We start from the raw sequence: 18,225 nt of genomic DNA, 5'->3' as shown, positions 1-18,225 counted from the left end.
CTCAAAAACGCTGTCAGAGGGGAAGGTGGGCGGGCACGGCACGGTGGGGGTGGCAGCGCGCAGCAGGCAGGACACAACAAGCGGAGAGCATCCAACAGCAACAACGTGCCTGCCAAGCCATCTAGAAGCCAGAGGGATGCCAGGGGGCAAAGGCCCCTCGCACACCTGAGGGGACAGGTTTCATGCAGCCCATGCCAGGCCGTGCCCGCAGCACCTGACAGCAGTGGGACGCACGCCGCTGCAGCCCCCCGGGGCAGCCCCCAGGAGCCCCTGGGCCGGGAAGAAGCTGCGGAGCGGTGGGGGCAGGGGCAAGGCACGGCAGACGCCCTCACCGCTCTGGTATGCGGGAGCCCTCTCTGCCCACCATCACGCTGCCGGCCCTGGGCCCACCCAGCGCCACTTCCACTTCTGCTGCCTTCACACCTTGCCCTTGCCCGGCAAAGGCTGCAGCCGCGGCGCCACCTCGCCGTTCCTAAAGGAACAACCGCCCCCGAACCAGCATCCCCACTCCGGCCTGGTACCAACACCGCTGCTACTGCCAGCTCCGCCCTGGCCTGCTGCTGACAGCCCCACCGCCAGCATCCCCATCGCGGGCTGCAACCAGCGTCCCCAGGAACAGCATCCCCACCCCGGGGCTGAGGAGGCCCCGCTATGACCTGAGGGCGCACGTGCTGACCTCCATCCCGTGTTTCCACCTGCTGGGGCAAGGACTGAAGGTGGTCATCTGAAAGCTACTGAAATACCCAGTAGTTCAGCTCATTGCAATTGTTTAAGACAAGGCTTTTGGCTAGAACACAGTCAAGAAAATTGAAAAACAGAACTAACCTGCACTCCCTCCTTGACTGGCACCTCTTTCTTCATCACTTCTTTGCATTTCTATCGTTCCTGCGCAGTACATATCAAGATTTTCCTCATGAAAAGAAGCAAGAAAGATCAGTCACAACTATGCAGGAAACCTGCCATTCACATACACAGTGCCCACACAGGAGCATTATCAAGGCCCTGCCTAGACACAGAAGATTAAATTCATGCACCGGGGAGGAGAGAGCAGGAAGAGCGCTCTGGCACCCATGAGGAGTAACAACAATTTCTGCTCTGAACTGGGGCTTAGTCAAAGGGCAAGCACAGTACTGGTCCAGACACGAAACTGAGCGTATCGCTTAATCCCGGGCGCCACACGCACTGGACCTTCTTCCATCGCCTCCTGCCGACGAATGGTTTCCCAGGCTCTTCCATCTCATCGCAGCTGCACGCTGGCTCCGGGCTGACTGGGGGAACTTCTCAGCGCTTTAACTTTGCTTCAGGCTTGCTACGAGCACGCGGCTTCATCCCTTTGGCTTGGCCCCCAGCAGAAGCTGGGCAAGTGGCAGGTTTGCAAGTGCCTTGATGGAACGGAGCTTGGACACCTACCAGGCATTAAAAACCAACCAAAGAAAAAGCCAGAGAAACTGCGTTAGAGAGCAGCAGAAAGAAACAACGGGGCTCAGCACTCTTTCACACACGGCGTTTGGAATTTGGGAGACTGGGGCTCCCAACAGACTCGCCTCTTGCAATGGAAACATCCTGTAGCTTTTGAGCCTGACAGAAATATTACAGACTGCCCCCATCCATACGCTGCAGCTGCCCCAAGCGTTTGCTTGTCCATGTCCATGTTCCTCTCTGAAAGCTGCTGTGTGCCTGGCTGAGGACAGGCACAATCCACACAGAGAGCAACCAGAGCTAAACGCTGCGCTTTCCTGGGTGAAGTTTCCTCAGAAAAAATACATTGACAAAACCAAATAACCTGCTACTGCAAGCACCAGGAAAAAAAAAGTCCCTGACAGGTTACCGGACCTTCCCGGCTGTGGTAAAACCATCCGCCCTCGGTACCCCCAATTCCCAGAAGCCCGCAGCACAGCTTGGGTGGGGGGACAGGCAGGTATCCCACCTTTGGGCCCAGAGAGGGGCACAAGTGTTACACGTGGGATTCAGAAAAGGAGTTAATTACCAAGGCCTGCTTCAAAACGTTCATCATCAAGGCCTGCTTAGAAGAAGTTGGTCACCAACAACTGACAGCTACCAAGGACAGAGTAGAGCTAGGAAGGAAGTGAATCAGCATGCCCGCAGAAACCAAGGACAGAGGAGAGGCCTGTAAGGTAAGAAGGAATCTCTGAATGAAAGAGTGAGCTCAGGACAAAGATCATGGGCAGTCTGAACATAAACCAAGAAACTCCCTGAACACTGGCGAGTGTCAGCTGTGTTCTTAACAAAAGGAAACAGCCAAATCAGCATGCTGAGGTGGAAAAAAACAACGAGGTCAACAAGCGGACAGCTGGAACTTGAGGAGAACGACCACCAAGGACCCCCGAAACAAGCCCCAGAATCAAACAGCGCATGCTCCGGTGGGAGGGGAAATATGGTAATGATTTCTGGGAAATAATTGTAATATCAATGACTTTCCTCGGAAAATTAAGGAGTATGTGCGTTTTAAGTTTGATAAACACTTTGCTGGCGTGACCTACGGCATGCACGCTGGGCGGAGGTATCCCCCGTTCATCCAGCGCTGCAATAAAGAAGGCCTGCTTTCTGAATGCCAAATTGGCGTTAGAAAGGTTTTGGGCCGGTTGGCGGTAGCACAAGCATCTGCCAAGGGAGCTGCCTCCAACCAGGAGCGCTCCCCACCGGCTGCTCTGCCAACAACGCCCCGGCGCGTGCTCCCACCAGGAGGCAGAAACAGCTCCGTGTCTGGAAATCCCCATTTCTCAAAGGCTGTCGGCAGAGGCGGGGCTGTCCATCAGCACCAGACCCACAGGAGGGGACAGCAAAGGCCCCGGGCCTGTCCCCACCACAGCATGCCCTGCCCCAAAGCCCGGAGCCGCCTGCAGAGAGGAGGCCACTCTGCCTTCCCCTGCCCTGCGGACATCAAACACCCACCTCCAGCTGGCAGGGCTGGGGCTGGCGACCCTGGGGGCAGCAGCAGGAACCGCTCCCACCCTGCTGCTGGGGCTGGCCCTGGGGCTGAGCCCTCGGGCCCAGGGCTGGGGACTGGGCCGTGGCGGGGCCCGTGGGCGGTGAGGCCTCCAGGCCCCTGCCCCAGGCCCATCCCCACTGGCACATACCTGCTCCTGCAGCTCCCCTGGCCCTGGCCCTGGCCCTGGCCCTGGCCCTGTCCTGGCCCTGCTCCCCCCGGGCCCCGGCTGCCCCCGGCCCGGCTCCCGCCCCTTTCTCCTCAGGCCCCTGGGCCTCGCGCCCCTCCGGCCCCGCCCCACCCGGCTCTGACTGACAGCCCGCCTCCGGCTCCGCCGATTGGCTCCGCCGTGGCCAATGGCGCGGCTGGGGGGGCTGGGCCTGCGCAGGGCGGGAGGGGAGGGAAGGGCGAGGGGCAGGGCCGGGGGCAGGGCCGGGGGGGAGCTGCCCGGGCTTTGCTGGGCACCGGCACGGCTTTCCCAAAGGGTGGCTCTGGCTGTGCTCCAGCCACCGCCCTGGGCAGGAGGAGCTGCGTGCCGGGAGCCGCTGGCAGCGGCCAGGCTGAGCCCAGCACCCAGGGCCTCCCTCAGGCCTCGCTGCCCCCGGGCGCTGAGGAGGAGAGACGCCCTGTGCTGGCGCGGCCCAGGGCGTCCTCCTGCGGCCAGAAGGGAGGACAGAGCCCTGTCCCTCTCCCCACGGGGGCTGACCGCTGTCCTTGGCTTCTGTCCCCGGGGGTCCCCGGTGCTGGCAGGCCCCGCGGGGCCTCGGGGCCAAGCAAATGCCGGGGCGCCAGGGGCTGCTGGGGCCCAGGGCGGCTTTGGGCCTCTCCGAAGCTGAGGCACGGCCGCCCCTTTGCTTCTGCAGGTGCAGTTGTTTGCTACCCCCTGGGAGTCTGGGAGGCCTTCGGGGAAACGAGGAGGTCCCAGCACGCACGCAGGGAGGAGGACAGTGAAAAGGAGCCCTGTCAGGGTTTTTCTGCTGTTTCCCATCTGAACGCAGGCATCTGCGTGCATCAAAGAGCAAGGGGGGCTGCGCTGGTCTTCGCGATAACTGCGCTCCTTTCTTTTTCAGTTGTGTGCCCACCCTTTTCCTTTTCTCCACCTTTTCTTCCTTCCCCTTTCCCCCCCAGCTGCACTCTCTGTTAAAGGTAATTAGGATTTGGCTTTCTGGACACATCCTCAAGTAAGTAGATATGGGAAATATAGGCTGGTCTGTGTGTCCAGAGCTGTATGCTATAGACTAGATAGATACGGGCTACAGGTAGAATTACTATTTGCTCATTCTAATTTCTTTTCCATATTGTACACTAGGTAAGCGTGGGGACAGCAGTGTAGTCCTCCTGCTGAGAAGCTGGGCTCAGTGTAGAATGACAAGAAGCCCACCCAGAGTGATACGGTGGGAAGCAAGACGGCAAAGGAGCACGGGCAAGAGAGCCGTTAAGGTAGCGGCTGAAAGCCATTCACTCCTGGGCAGAAAGTGGGAAAGTGTGGGCTGGAGAGCCGGAGGGCTCTGCTGCTAACGCTGTCAACAGGAAAGCAGCAGGTACTCTTCAGAGGAGGTGACGCGCATTTGAGCCTTTCCAAAGGGCTCATTTGAGCCTTTTCAAAGGGTAAGGGCTGTGAACTGGGGCGCTGTGACAGTGATGGTAAGGTCGTCAGCCTGCAGCTCTGCGGCAGTTAAAACTCCCACTGAAACAGTTTTGTCCTGGGTTCAGCTGGGATAGAGTTAGTTTTCTTCTTAGTAGCTGGTAGAGTGCTGTGTTTTGGATTTAGGAGGAGAATAATGTTGATAACACACTGATGTTTTGGTTGTTGCTGAGCAGAGTTTACACCAGTCAAGGACTTTTCAGCTTCCCACGCTCTGCCCGGTGCACAAGAAGCTGGGAGGGGGCACAGCCAGGACAGCAGACCCAGACTGGCCAAAGGGCTATGCCATACCATATGACATCATGCCCAGTATATAAAGGTGAGGGAAGACGAGGGAAGGGGGGGACGTTCAGAGTGATGGCATTTGTCTTCCCAAGTAACCGTTGCGTGTGATGGAGCCCTGCTTTCCTGGGGATTGCAGAACACCTGCCTGCCCATGGGAAGCAGTGAATGAATTCCTTGCTTTGCTTGTGTGTGTGGCTTTTGTTTTACCTATCAAACTCTCTTTATCTCAACCCATGAGTTTTCTCACTTTTACTCTTCCCATTCTCTCCACCGGGGGGGGGTGGGGGGCGGGGGGGAGTGAGCGAGCGGCTGTGTGGGGCTTAGTTGCTGGCTGGGGTTAAACCACGACAAAGGGCAACGAAGCTGGGGAAGGGTCTGGAGCACAAGTCTTATGAGGAGCGGCTGAGGGAGCTGGGGTTATTTAGCCTGGAGAAGAGGAGGCTGAGAGGAGACCTTATTGCTCTCTACAACTACCTGAAAGGAGGTTGTAGCCAGGTGGGGGTCAGGCTCTTCTCCCAGGAAACAAGTGATAGGACAAGAGGAATTGGGCTCAAGTTGTGCCAGGGGAGATTTAGGTTAGATATTAGGAAAAATTTCTTCACGGAGAGTGGTTAGGCATTGGAACAGGCTGCCCAGGGAAGTGGTGCAATCACAGTCCCTGGAAGTATTCAAAACCATGTGGATGTGGTGCTTAGGGACATGGTTTAGAGGTGGACCAGGATGTTAGGTTAACAGTTGGACTTGGTGACCTCAGAGGTCGTTTCCAACATTAATGATTCTGTGATTCTATAACGTCCCTCTCCCCAGGCATGGTTCCCTCCTGGGGTTTCATTGTCCCTGCGGCACACAGTGGTGCCTGCACAGCTCTGGGTACCCCTGACAGCGCTGGCCCCGCAGTGCTCTGGCTCTGAAAGCCCCCAGAAGCTTCCCCCTGCAGCTCTGCTCCCCTGGGTGCCCACCACTCCTCCTCCTCCTCCTCCTCCTCCACTTCCCTACTCCCACACCTCCTCTCCCCCTGGGGAAAATCCCCTCCTCAGCAGGGATGTGCAGCCGCAGCAGGGCACACTGCCAGGGACCAGGAGGTGCAAGGGCCACAAAGAGGAGGGCTGCAGCCGAGCAGGTGCAGCAAAGCCTTGCGAGAGGGCTGCCCTTGGAGCAGGACTGAAGCTCCAGCCCTCTTGCCTGCAGCGGCTTTTCCCCACCCCACCAAAGCTCACCCACTGCCGAGAGCAGATTTCACAGCCACCAAGGAAAGACCCACAGTGTCAGACCCAGTTGTTTGCGGACGGGGCTTTACTGAAGAGAAGGAAGCGTTGGTGTTAACAGCCTGGCTGGCCGGCACTGGCCCTCGGCATGCTGGAGGAGGCTCTTGCTGGACATCTCTCTCAGGAGCCTCTGTGCCCGAGAGGCTCTCCTGGCACTCGCCGATGTGGACTAGATCTGCTCCCCGATGCTGAGGAGTTGAATACAAAGCTCTGTAGCCTTGTATGCACAGAGAGGTGCAGAGCACCACTGCAAGTCTAGTCAGGGCACATGGGGTGGGATCTGCTTCTGTCTGGAGAGAGCAGGCTCAAGGTCCCTGCAATGCAATCCCAGCCTGCCGCTCTCCATGCCATGAGGGCCGTCAGGAAAAGACCCTCTTTGCCCAGGGGCTGCGGGGAGTCGAAGGAAAGAAGGGCACTGCTGGGCAGCGGCAAACACCACACGTGTTTGGAGATCCTTACCTGAGGGACTCCTCCTCACCACCACGGCAATGGGCTCTTCTCTCTGTCTTCTCGAGGAGGTGGGTGGCTGCTCCTCGCAAAGCCCACTGGGTCCTTGGGGAAAGGCTCCTACTGCAGCAAGGACAAAGTCACATCTCGACCAAGACCCTCCTGCCTCTCCTCTCTCCCAGTTGTCCCCACGCACACAGTCCCATTCAACCCCACAGCCCCCTCAGTGCCGGCTGTGCTTGGGGCTGCAGAGAGGCACCTGGCATCGGGGACTGACCCCTGCCATTCCCAGGGCATGAGAAAGGAGGGGATGCTGTCCGTGTCCAGCCCCATGGTGCTGGGACTTGCTTCCCTCACCCACAGCTGGGCCACCAGCCCCCAGCTGGCCCAGGTCTGGCCTCAAGCTGGCCCACACTCACCTTTTCAGAGGTGAGGGCTCCAAAAGGCGAAGACTCAGCTTGTCCTCTGGGCTCTCCTCATCCTCCACGGAAGGCTCTTTTCTGCCCTCTCCCCACCACTCTGGAGTGCTGCGAATGCAGGAGCCCTGCACAGAGAGAGAGGGCTGAGCACAGGAGGTGGCGCTGGGCAGCAGGGAAGGCGCCTCCAGCTGGTACGGCCCCACACAGGACAGTCAGCCCCCATGCTCCTAGGGCTTAGGGACCTTCCCACCTTGGCTCCCCAGCAGGAGAGGAATGCCCTTTTCCTAAGTGTTTTTCACTGCCTGCAGTACCTGGGCCTCTGGCTCTCGCTCTTCTTTCCAGGCCTTCGGGGCTGCCACTTTTGCCCTCGCCTTCTGCTGGCACTTCTTGCGCAAGGAGTCCCACAGCTTGCCTCCTTCCTCCTCCGTGCACACGCGGGGCTGTGCCTGCAGGGCCATGGCAATGCAGCAGCAGGCAATGTTAGTCTCCCTGGCGGAGGGCTGGGGGGATTTTAGCTCTCCCCGTCCCTCCTGCCCCTTCTTTTCAGCCTCTCCATGAGCCCTGCTTTGCTCACAGTTCTCACAGGCCCCACTGCAGAGCCCTTCTGCAATGAGCCCTGAGCCAAGCGACCGTGGGGCTGAAAGCAACCCAGCTGCTTGCTATCCCAGACAAGCCTGGCACTGCCGTCGTCATTGCAAACACCACCACATCAAGTCTGTGGGTGTTTCTGGAGATGACACAAGTGAAGGCTGCCTCTCGAGAAAGCCTCGGGAGAAGTGCTTCAGCCTTCAGCTAAGCACACGCTAAGGGGTCTTGTAAGACGTCACACGCATATAACTATGCTTTTCTACAGGTGGATACGACACAGTCCCTCCAGGAGCCCATGCCACGTACCAGTCCTGCCCTCCTCTTCCCTGGCCTAGCAGGGGGTACGGGTTGAGGTCCAGCTTCCTGCAGTTGGTGGCTGCTGCCTGCCTCTTTCCCCGACCGATGCCACTGCAGCACTGCCAGCTCACTGCAGACACACAGCGGGAGGAGGTGGTGTGAGCACAGGGAGACCGCTCTGCAGTGGGGGCTCCCAAGCTGGGTGCCTGCCGCGGCCGCAGAAGGTGGTTCTGCTGAGAGGCCGGTGCCAGGAAAGCGCCTCTCTCCCCCGGTGCTGTGGGGAGCGGGAGGAAGGGCACTGCGGGAGAGGAAGCACTGCCCGTGTCCGGAGAGATTTACCACTGGAGCTTGTCCTGCAGATCCAGCTGGTCGTCCCTCTGCCCCCTGCGCTTGCGGGCAACCTGCCCCAGGATGCACGTCACCACCTCCCGCAGGGCCTGGTGTGTCCGTGGGGAAAGGCTCCTGCACCAGCAAGGACAAAGTCTCTCTGACCCTGCAGCTGTGACCCTCCTGCCTCTTCCCACCCCCAGCCCCACACATACGTGGCCTCATTTGGCCCCACAGCCCCTTCGGGGCAGGATGAGTCTCAAGCACCTGCTTTGGTCCCTGCCATTGCTTTCTAACCCAGCTCATGCCCACGGCTGGAGAAATCCCCAGGCGCTCTATGCAGCCCCAGGGCTCAGGGCTTGGCTTCCTTGACCCACCACCGGTGCCACACCACCACCCCACTGCCCCAGGCCTTGGCTGGAGCTGGCGCACTCTTACCGCTTAGGGGGGACAGTGTCTTCCTCTTTTTCAGCCCCAGCCTCTTCTCTGCCTTCTTCCCACTCCTTCATCATCATCTCCAGGGTGTCGGGGCTGGACTCCCCTATGTCCGTGCTAGTCGGGACGCTGACTGATGATTGCACAGAGGAACCGGATTCCTGCACAGGAAGAGACTCTCGTACAACAGCCCTGCACCCAGAGGGTGCTGCTTCCCAGCACGCACACCCCCAAACCACTTCTGGCACAAACCCTAGTGGGACAGGGAAAACCAGGAGAAGGACCTCAGCACGCCCTTGAGTGGCACCAGGGTTTCACAACAACTCCCTGTCACCCCTCTTGCTCAGGAAAGGCAACAGTCACCCGCCCAGATCGGCTGCAGCAACGCTGCTATGAGGGCTTGGGTGCTAGAGGCACCTTGCAATCTCAGCCCCCCTGGAGGAGAAACTGCTCTTTTTCTGCAGGAATTCAGAGTACCTGGCTCCTCTGCGACTCTCGTCTCTTGGCTTTCGCTCCGGGTGTCCCCTTTTCTCTCTTAGCCTTCCCTTTGATTGCTGGCGGGGTATGCCGTTTCCTCTGTTTCTCTTCCGCCAGCTCTGGTTTACTCTTTTTGTGTTCATCCAAGTATTTCTGGATGTGTTCTGGAAGCTTCTCCTTCCTATTGGAGTGTTTATTCTGGAGGGCGACCAAAAGGCAACAGCAGGCAGCATTAGTCTGCCCTGCAGAGGGCTGAGCTGGTTTCATTCCTGCCCTCCCTTCTGCCCCTTCTCCTCTGCCTTTCTCTCCACGCTGCTTTGCTCCCAGGTTCCTGCAGGCTCCAACAAAGAGCCCGCCTGTAAAGACCAGGCAGCTAAGCGACCGCCAGGCTAAAAACCACCTGGCTATCCCCGACAAGCCTTGCAGTCACGTTGCCGACAGAAAACATCCACAAGTAACGTCTTTGGGTGTGTTTCATGAGGCCAATGGAAGTGAAAAGGCTATTCTCAAAGGGCAGAGTAACCCGCCTCTCTTCAAGGAAGCACCAAAGCAACTAGGCATTGGCCCCGTGAACACACAGTGACGAATCTTGTGAGAATCGGCGTGCACGGAGCAACGCTTCTCTACAGTCCGCTACGACACGCTCACTGCAGCAGCCCGTGTCAGGTACCTTTTCACTCCTCTCAATAGTTCTGGCAATGAAGTCTACTTCGACCAGAGGAATTAGTTTCTCTTTCTCCTCCTTTGCCTTCAAGGAGCTCCCCTGGATGGCCGGTAGCTGCCTGCAAAGACACAACAGGGTGCGTTGGCAGGAGGGCAGGAGGAGCTGGTTCTGCATCTTGTGCTTCCAAGTGGCGCCCCTGCTTCTGCAGCAGAATGCGCTCTGCTTGCCTCCTTCTGATCAAGTGCCCAGAGACAGAGAAGACCCCAAGCTGTCAGACTTGGATGTGCCCAACAGCCCCACTAAAACTCAGCATGCCCCAGTCTAGGCCCTCTCTTGCTGCAGCAACGAGAGGAACAGGGTCCTATGCCCGGAGATACCGCTACGCCCTCCAGGTCAGTGCACTGAAGTCTGCTCAGTGGTCTGAAATACAGAGTGCTCACGGGCTCTACGAGCAGGTTGGGTGCTGGGGACATAGTGTCAAAAGGAGGAGGACATGACCCCATGCGAAAAGCAGGCCTGCCACTGAGCTCTCTTTGGCCCTTCTCTTTTGCAGGCCATAAGGCAGGCTTTAGCATAGAAGAGGCTTCGGGTTAATCAGAGGAATCCTCTGCAGTAACTAACTGCAGAACTCTGTCCTCAGCAAACAGAAAGGTCGGGGTTGTTTCAATCTGAAGGGAAAGCCAAAAAGACCTTCCGCTCCTGGAATGGGCATTTCCAGTTACTCACTCAGCGCATCTGCACAGCAGGAGCAAAGAAAGAAATGACGCTGCCAGCAGAGTCTCCCAAGAAGCTATGAGACGCTTGCCGTCCACCAAGAAACCATTGGTTAGTGGGCCGTGGATAACCACACTAGCGTCTGTGTCCAGGAGAAACATCTCGCTCCCACAGAGACGAGAGCACGCGGTCATCTTTGCATCATTGCACATTTATGCACGTGTCTCACCTAGCACGAGGCTCACTCCCCTCAGCTTTCTCACCCTCCTCTGGCTTTACAGTCATGGCAGGTAACCGCTTTGGAGAAAGCCTTGCTCGGCAAAGGAGACGCTTCTCGGCAAGATCCTCTAGAAAGAGGAAATGAGATGATTCCTTAGAACAGCATCTCGGTGTTGTTCTGGCAACTGCGTGCCTATTGTGTCCCAGTTCCAACATGAGTGACGGGCAGGTCTGCTCAAGCCTGTGCTAACCCTGATCAAAGTGGTCCTTTTCATCCCTTTGGATGAAAGCCATGTTTCCTGGGAGGTCTTAGGCCTCTTCCAACACTGGTTTTTTGTCCAGCTCCTCATGCCTACAGTGCACCATTATTCCCTGGGGAAAACTGTTTACACGGCTTTCTCTCATTTGTGTGCTGAAATGGGAGATGCTGGTGGTCTCCAAGAGTCATTCTGGGGAGGGCAATCATTTAGCACAAGAGCAGCCGGCTTTTGGGTTTCTGCATTGGTCCCAGGCACACAGATTTGCTGCTGGGGAAGGTTCACACCAAAGGCATTGCTTTGGAAACATCTGAGAATACGATGGAAAGGAGAAGCAGCAGCGTTAGAGCTTTGCACTGTTTGGAGCACGGGCTGAGGAGTGGAGGCCACTGGGAAGGTGTCCTTCAGCAGTCCCAGCGGCCGTTTGTGGTGCAGGGCTGTCCTGAGACCTTGTTCCACAATGGCTCACTGCAGCTTTACCATAATGGGTACAGCGAGTCACAGGAGGTGCCTCTCCCTCTTCCAGGCATCCTGGGGTAACCTCAGCTCTAATCCCCTCCAGACACGGAGCAAGGAAAACCTACAGCCCCTGCCAGCAACCCGCTGGTCCCTTACTTTTCTTTCCAGTGCCGTCGCCTTTTCCCCAGCCCCGCTCTGGGGCAGCCTTCCTATGTCCTGTCAGGTCTGCCTTCACTGTTGCCATTTTAGGCACGGTCTCAAGCTTGTACCTGGAAAGAGGAAGAAGGCACCAGGCTGAAGAAAGGACACCGCATTGTTTCCCAAGGCAGCCCATCCCGGCGGACCAGAGTAGGAACTCCAGTGCCTGGAGGGGCAGGCCAGGCCCCATCACCCTGTGCCAGTGGCCTTCTGTCCCTCCCGTCAGAATGGTCGTCCTCCCACAAAACGCCCTTGCTGCTTCTGGGGAAAATGAGTCCTCTCCCACTCATAGTGCCCGTGGAGAGCAGACTAATCTCTAGTGCTCTGATGATCCAGCACCCTTTGGAATTCTGAGCTTGTTCTCTAAGTTTCTTGCCGCGCCTCGCAGATTAATGCCTTTGCAGCTCTAAGGAGTCCCCTCCCTCCCCTCAGTCGTCCATGGCACTGCACAGCAATGTTGGCACGAGACAGAGCTCTGCAGAACCCCGCCAGATGCAAGCTCCTGCTTGGACAAGAAACCACCCCGCTACCCCTTGGCCCCAAGCAGAAGGCAGTCTCACGCACAGGAAAGAAAACGAGCAGGAGAAACCTGGAGGAAAACGTTGCCTAACTGCCTCTCTAGGTCCACAGTAGGACAGACGCATAAAGCAGTGTCGCTCTCCCATGTTCCTCCAAAGGAAGTCAAACCGAACAGGAGCAAGCAGGGAGTTCCCTGCCAACAAGGCCTCCGAAACACTCACTCCTCAGTGCCATCCCGAGTACGGTTCTCAGCGCCTGGCAAGGGAGCCCTCCCAAGCGTGGGCTGAGAAGCTGCTCGCTTGCTCAGCCAAGGGCTGCAGGAGCAAACGTACCCTGGTAGGACGATAACACATCCAGAAGAGGTCTGGGCAGCAGCAGTGTCATGGCGTGAGATGACCGAGTCCCTCATCTCTGGCATCTGCAACGAGGATGGAGACAGATGACGGGAGATGGGGACGCTGGGAAGGGCTGGCTGCTCAGTCCACCTTAGACCAACGCAAGCAAAGAGCCAGAGCAGCCAAAGGGCTCTGGCCTCAGCAAGCCTTGCTCTGCCTGTGCCTCTGCTCCCTGCCCCGAGAGCAGGGCAAGCAGCGCTCCCCACCATCAGCGCTGGCCTTCGGTCACAAAGCGAGGCCCCTCTGCGGGTACCTCTTGCAAAGCCAGACCGTTGCACGCAAGGGAAGTGCTCTACAGAGAGCCTGCTGCACTGTAGGCCACGAGGAGCCCAGGTGGCTGAACGAGGCATGGCAGACCAGCAGAAAGCAGCCCCCCCAGCCCCAGAACGCATGGCAGAAGAACCAGGAGTGGCGCTGCAAAAATGAAAATCCTACCTCGAGAACAGCTTGCAATGCCTTGTCAGTCCCATTCAGCCTTTGCAAAAAGTCAGTGTAAAAACTCATTTTTACATCTCTTCCCTGGGTGATCAGCATGCCCATGTCCCTCCAAACGAGAGCAACGTTCTTCCTGTTCTCTAGGCAGACACGGAAAAGACGCATGGTCCTTTCCATGCAAAGCTGCACCGTGCTCTCAGAGACAGCGTTGTCGGAGGCTATGCGAGCATAGGGCAGCTGCTCAAAATGTTGATGACCTGAAAAGTAAGAGGAACACGTGAACTTGCAGAGCTGCTAAGCAGGCTACAACCAAAGGTCTGCAGCTTCCAGGCCCTCAGGCAATATATTGCTACTGAGTTGTCTAGCTGGTACAGCACCTCTGAGGAGAAGCTCGGGTCGTCCCTTCCTGTTACAAGGGGAAAGTGAGGCGCGGAGTGGACGGCTATGCTTTCTCTGATACAGAAAGGTAAAGAAAGCGCCCAAGAGGTGCTTGGCAGGAAGAAGAGCCATGGCTGCAGGACAAGGTGGGAGATAGGCGCCAGGTCCCACAGTAAGCTGGAGGGTGCCAGGCCATTGGAGCCATGCCCACCCTCGGGGCCCTCTTTGTCATTAGAGAGAAACGCACCGCAAACACAGACCCAAGCTCTTGGTGCCCCCCCAGGGTCCTACGGCAGCTGCTGCAATGGCAGCAGCGACTACAAAGCACAGGCATCGTGGTCACTGGGGTTTGGAACGAACCGTATTTCCCCGCTGGGTTTCCCCCGCTTTTCCCCCTTGCAAAGAGGCTGTGAGAGCCGGGAAGAGCCCTGGCCTTTGCCTGCACGAGGTCTAGTGCAGCAGAAAGAGGGAGCGAGACTTGAAACACCGGGTAACGAGAAGACACAGCACCAAGAAAACTGGAAGGAAACCTGTTGTTAAAGCAGGTCAAAGGGAGTGTGCTGTTAGGCTGGATTGTCCACTGGTGATTATTTAAAATGAGTAGGTAGGCAGGGTCCTTTTTTTCCGAGCAGGCTGGTTTTGTTGCGCTGAAGCTGTTCTCAGGACTGCGGCGGGAGTTTGGTACTCCGCTCAGTCACCTCTGGACACCAGAGCACACCTCCCCACTCTGCTCAAGGGCAAGCGCCGCTTTCCATCTGTCTGCTTACCAGGAACGTCTATGTAACCGTATCGGAGGTCATGATCCTGCGCAATAGCCTTTGCAAGATGAAACACGGGTCTCTCCACAACCACCAGATCCTGCTCCTTGCTGGCTACTCGCTCTCTGACAACTGCAAAAGTCCCAAGTCCAGGAATGCGGACAGCCTGAAACAGAGGAGATGGAGGATCAGAAGAAGTCTTGGAGGAACAGACGAATGACTTGTCAGAGAACCGTGATGGTGCCTAGTGCCCTGCCCAGGCCCTGCCTCCTACAAAGGAGCAAGATGGGCTCCTTGGAAACCTTGGGAGAAGACAAACAGGGTCCGCACTTTTGCCTCTCACTCCCCTTCACCCATGAAGAAACAGACAGGTCAGGAAAAGCTGACAAACATCCTTTGGCTCATTAAGATAAAAGGCAAGGCGGGGGGCACGGTCCCACACTTGGAATAAACCCTCAAGTGTCCCAAGTTTTGTCATGCAGATCTGACTGTGGGGACTCCAGAAGCCCCAGAAAAAGTCCAGCCCTTTTTCTGACACTAGGCCTGGACCTTATGGTACATCTGAAGGCACAGAGGAGCTGGTCCGTTGCACACCTGTGCATTGTAGTGTCATGCTTTCAAAGGAGGGCAAGAACAATGACACTCCATGGCAAAGGGCTGTCAGGACTTCATCAGCCTTCATCAGGATGTGAGGGGAGGAGAAGGAGGGAAGTCCCACCTGGTGGAGAGTCAGCTGTTGGCTGAGGTACCATGATGCGCTGGCCCAAATGTTCGCCAACTCTGGAAAAACAAGGGAAAGACATGTCATGCTCTGAGGTGGCAACCTCAAAACCAGTCAGCCCGCTCCTGCCCAAGGACCGACGCATTTCTAACACAAGCATTTCAGATGGTCTCTCTAGAGCCCGGCAAGAGCCAAAGGACACCTCAGCCTGCCTGCAAGAGGTGCAGCTCTCCGGGGTGTGACCCACTCCCACGCGAAACTGGCAGTGGATTGCCATGCCAGCGAGGGCACGGTGCTGTGCTCCACGAAAAGTGCAGAGGCTCAGGGCAGGCCCTGGTGGCTCCCCAGCAGGGGCCAGTCTCTCTGTGTCGCAGCTCCAAACGCACTGACTCCGCACGGCCCATGAGCACCTTCAGCTCTTCCATTCAGACCTGAGCTCAGGGTGGGCAATGCCCACCGCCAGGCAAGGAGCAGCCCTTCGGGGCCAGGGACTTCTGCCTGGAGTGCCCCAGGAAGGCAGGGGCAACATCGGAAGAGAACCAGGAGCCCTGGCTCCCAAATCAGCCCCTCAGCCCTTAGGGATGGTCAAGCAGGTCCCGCCTTGCAGTCAGCAGTCCTGAGCAGCCACCCCCACAGCCCTCAGCGTTTCCACGCCTGTTTTCAGAGATGGCCTTGACCCGACAACACCCATGAAATTGGGTCTGAAGGCCTTACCAGAACTCCTGAGCTTCTCAGTTGTTGGAAACAAGCCAGGCTGCAAGAAGAGGTCCTTTGCCATCTTAGTTCCGCCCTTGCTCCAGGTCAACTACTGCAGCAGATGGCTGGCCGATGGCTCTCTTGCTTCCTGCAAAAAGCCTTCTCCTCCTCTCTGCTCTCCTCCTCCTCCTTGTACGCCCTTCACCACTCCCAGTGCTGTTGTGCCGCCTGCCTCTGCCTTCTCCTCCTCACTGCAGAGCAGCTCCTCTGGAGCAGAGCGGTGGCAAGAGCAGCCCCCAGCGCCTGGAGTCCCCTCGGCCTCGCCGGGGTGTGTGGGGAGGATGCTGGTCACGATGGGGAAAGGGGGGCTGTCCCCACTGTGATGCGGGGCTGTCCCACTGTGACTCCAGACCGTGTCACAGAGGGGCTGCACACCCCCGTCCCCCCGCCCCACCCGCCCAGGCCCTGCCAGGGGGGCTCCGCAGTGGGCAGGGGCTTCAGGGAGCTGCCCCTACCTCACTCTCTCCTGACCAGGAGGGGTTTCCCAGGCTGGGGCTCACCCCTGCCATGTCCCCACATGGCCACACCGGGCTGTAAGTGCTTAGGGGCTTCCTTCTACCCTTCCCTGCTTCTTCCTGCCTCTCCTACCCAACGTGTCTGCAGCGGGGAGCGGTGGGCTCCCCTGACTGCTGGAGCTTTGGCAGGCGATGGCTGCTCACACCTCTGTTGGAGCTGGCTGGAACCGTCTCTGACCCCGGCAGCACCTCACCCGCTCCCACATGGGTCCTGCTGCAGCTCCCACTGCTCACTCCTTGTTATCCACGCCCCGCACAGAGCACCCTTGACCCCGCCAAACACATTTTTAAGTACCATTTGGACATGCATCTATTACAAATGCTGCTTTTAGCATCCTCACAGTGGAAACGAACTGCACCCCTCTGCCCTCAGAGCAGACCACAGGCGTTACTCCTAATAGTGAGGGACGTCTATTGCTGAAATCCTCCCCTGCAAACCCGGCTGGGGGCTCCATGGCGTCACAGCCCTGAAGTTCATCAGCCCCCTTGACACTTTTCTCCAGTGCTGGCCCTACCATTGCACTGCCAGCGTTATCCATGAGGCTGATCTCCCCTCTGTTTCCCAGCATATTCTTCTCCAGCGTAGGTCACTCCTTGGCTGTCCGGGCATCCCACCACCTCATCAGGCATTGCCAGAGGGGCATTGCCTGTGTGTTACAGCCTCCAGGGATGGCCAGGAGCTGTCACAAACCTAGGCGCTAAGGGACAACCTGTCTGTGCCCAATTTACTTAAAAAAGAATGACAACTCTTTGTTTTTAGATCCGTTCTCCTGGTGAGACTGCACCACTGCCAAGAATATAGTCAGCAAGGTTTGTAAGGAGAAGGAATACATTAGACTGGGAGAGCTTGTGGGTCTGGGACTTTAGCCTTTTTTTTTCCTAGCCATATCAGTCCACCTAATAAAACCTGGCTTCCTCTTTGTAGTAGTATTATTATTGTTGTTGCTGTTGTTGTTGCTGTTGTTGTTGCTGTTGTTCTTATTATTATTACTGCAACCAAGTTCAAAGCTAGAAACATAAAAGCGCATCTGGCTGTACAACACTTTGTAGTGCAACACGTAACCTTGAGGGCACTTGGTCTCTCCCAGAAAAACCACAGCCCTGAGCTGGGAGCCCTGCCTTCCTCTGTGGTGCAAGAGAAGAATCAGATACCCAGGATGATACCGACGCGTGCAGAGCAGGAATCAGCCACAGCAAACAGTGAAAAACAAGTTGGTCTGCTCTTGTCTTGGCCTTAAACAATTTATCCTGGGTTTCACAAGTCTGAGCCTTCCTCTTCAATCTCTCTCCAAGTCTCCACTTTATGAGGAGACTGTTATATAAAGTGCGTGTAGGAGACACATAAAGTAACTTTCTTTTATCTAGTATCTCAGTATTTTAAATTCTCACCAAGATAACCAAAAACCAGAACCATTTTCTTCCTCTGCCTGAAGAGGCGGTAAATCTGTACCTCTCATCTCTTGCAAACACTCTAACAATCAGATCAGTTCAGAAGGGAAGACCCTTACTGCCTCTCCTTGAAAAGGCTTCAATTTGCAGGAACAAATCTGTCCCCATAGAAGGGATGCCAAATTGGCGTTAGAAAGATTTTGGGCCGGTTGGCGGTAGCACAAGCATCTGCCAAGGGAGCTGCCTCCAACCAGGAGCGCTCCCCACCGGCTGCTCTGCCAACAACGCCCCGGCGCGTGCTCCCACCAGGAGGCAGAAACAGCTCCGTGTCTGGAAATCCCCACACACGGGTATTGCTTTGAGCTTTGATGCCAGCAGCATCTCTCCTCTCCTTTCAGGGCAGCATTACAATACCAGGAGAGGGTGCCATCCAGCCAGAAACACAGGATGCATTGGCAAGACAGCACTAAGCATACGCATTGAAATTAACCCCCAAAACAAGGCCATGTTTATAAGCACAACGCCGTGGCGTCCAGAATTACTAGGTAGTGCCTGAAAGCACTGCAGCAACTCCTGCAGGAATATGCCCAAAGTCTACATGCAGAGCCACATAAATTCAGGGTTTTTTGCTTGCAAATGCTTCATGGGTACCAGGATGCTGCTGTACTGTCTTTCTGAGACTCCCTGTAACTCATCCGTCTACTTTATTTCTTCAG

At 56.9% G+C, this 18,225-nt stretch overlaps 1 protein-coding gene across 1 annotated transcript; it reads right to left on the bottom strand.

The window, feature by feature from the left end:
• Positions 1-6,812: 6,812 nt before the first annotated feature.
• LOC148051163 (uncharacterized) lies at positions 6,813-15,627 on the bottom strand. The gene is made up of 15 exons (XM_087738324.1): positions 15,564-15,627; positions 14,847-14,959; positions 14,138-14,294; positions 12,993-13,249; positions 12,384-12,580; positions 11,602-11,714; positions 10,740-10,857; positions 9,803-9,914; positions 9,133-9,330; positions 8,659-8,816; positions 8,233-8,355; positions 7,903-8,023; positions 7,320-7,454; positions 7,009-7,133; positions 6,813-6,834 (listed from the first exon to the last, which is right to left on the bottom strand). The coding sequence occupies exons 1-15, from the start codon at positions 15,625-15,627 to the stop codon at positions 6,813-6,815; spliced, it is 2,013 nt and encodes a 670-aa protein (XP_087594450.1).
• Positions 15,628-18,225: the final 2,598 nt, after the last annotated feature.

The sequence above is a fragment of the Nipponia nippon genome, unplaced genomic scaffold, assembly GCF_047370975.1.
Source record: "Nipponia nippon isolate SJK-2023a ecotype South Korea unplaced genomic scaffold, ASM4737097v1 scaffold_65, whole genome shotgun sequence".
Classification (NCBI taxonomy): domain Eukaryota; kingdom Metazoa; phylum Chordata; class Aves; order Pelecaniformes; family Threskiornithidae; genus Nipponia; species Nipponia nippon.
The sequence above is the reverse complement of the archived record's forward strand: the minus strand, read 5'-3'. Positions and strand labels throughout refer to the sequence as shown.

Coding starts and splice junctions, on each gene's coding strand:
- LOC148051163 (XM_087738324.1), bottom strand. CDS start 15,627: ATGGCAAAGGACCTCTTCTTGCAGCCTGGCTTGTTTCCAACAACTGAG. Junction 13,250..14,137: donor CGGTTACATAGACGTTCCTG/GTAAGCAGACAG, acceptor CTTACTTTTCAG/GTCATCAACATTTTGAGCAG. Junction 8,817..9,132: donor GAGAGTCGCAGAGGAGCCAG/GTACTCTGAATT, acceptor CTTCCTGTGCAG/GAATCCGGTTCCTCTGTGCA.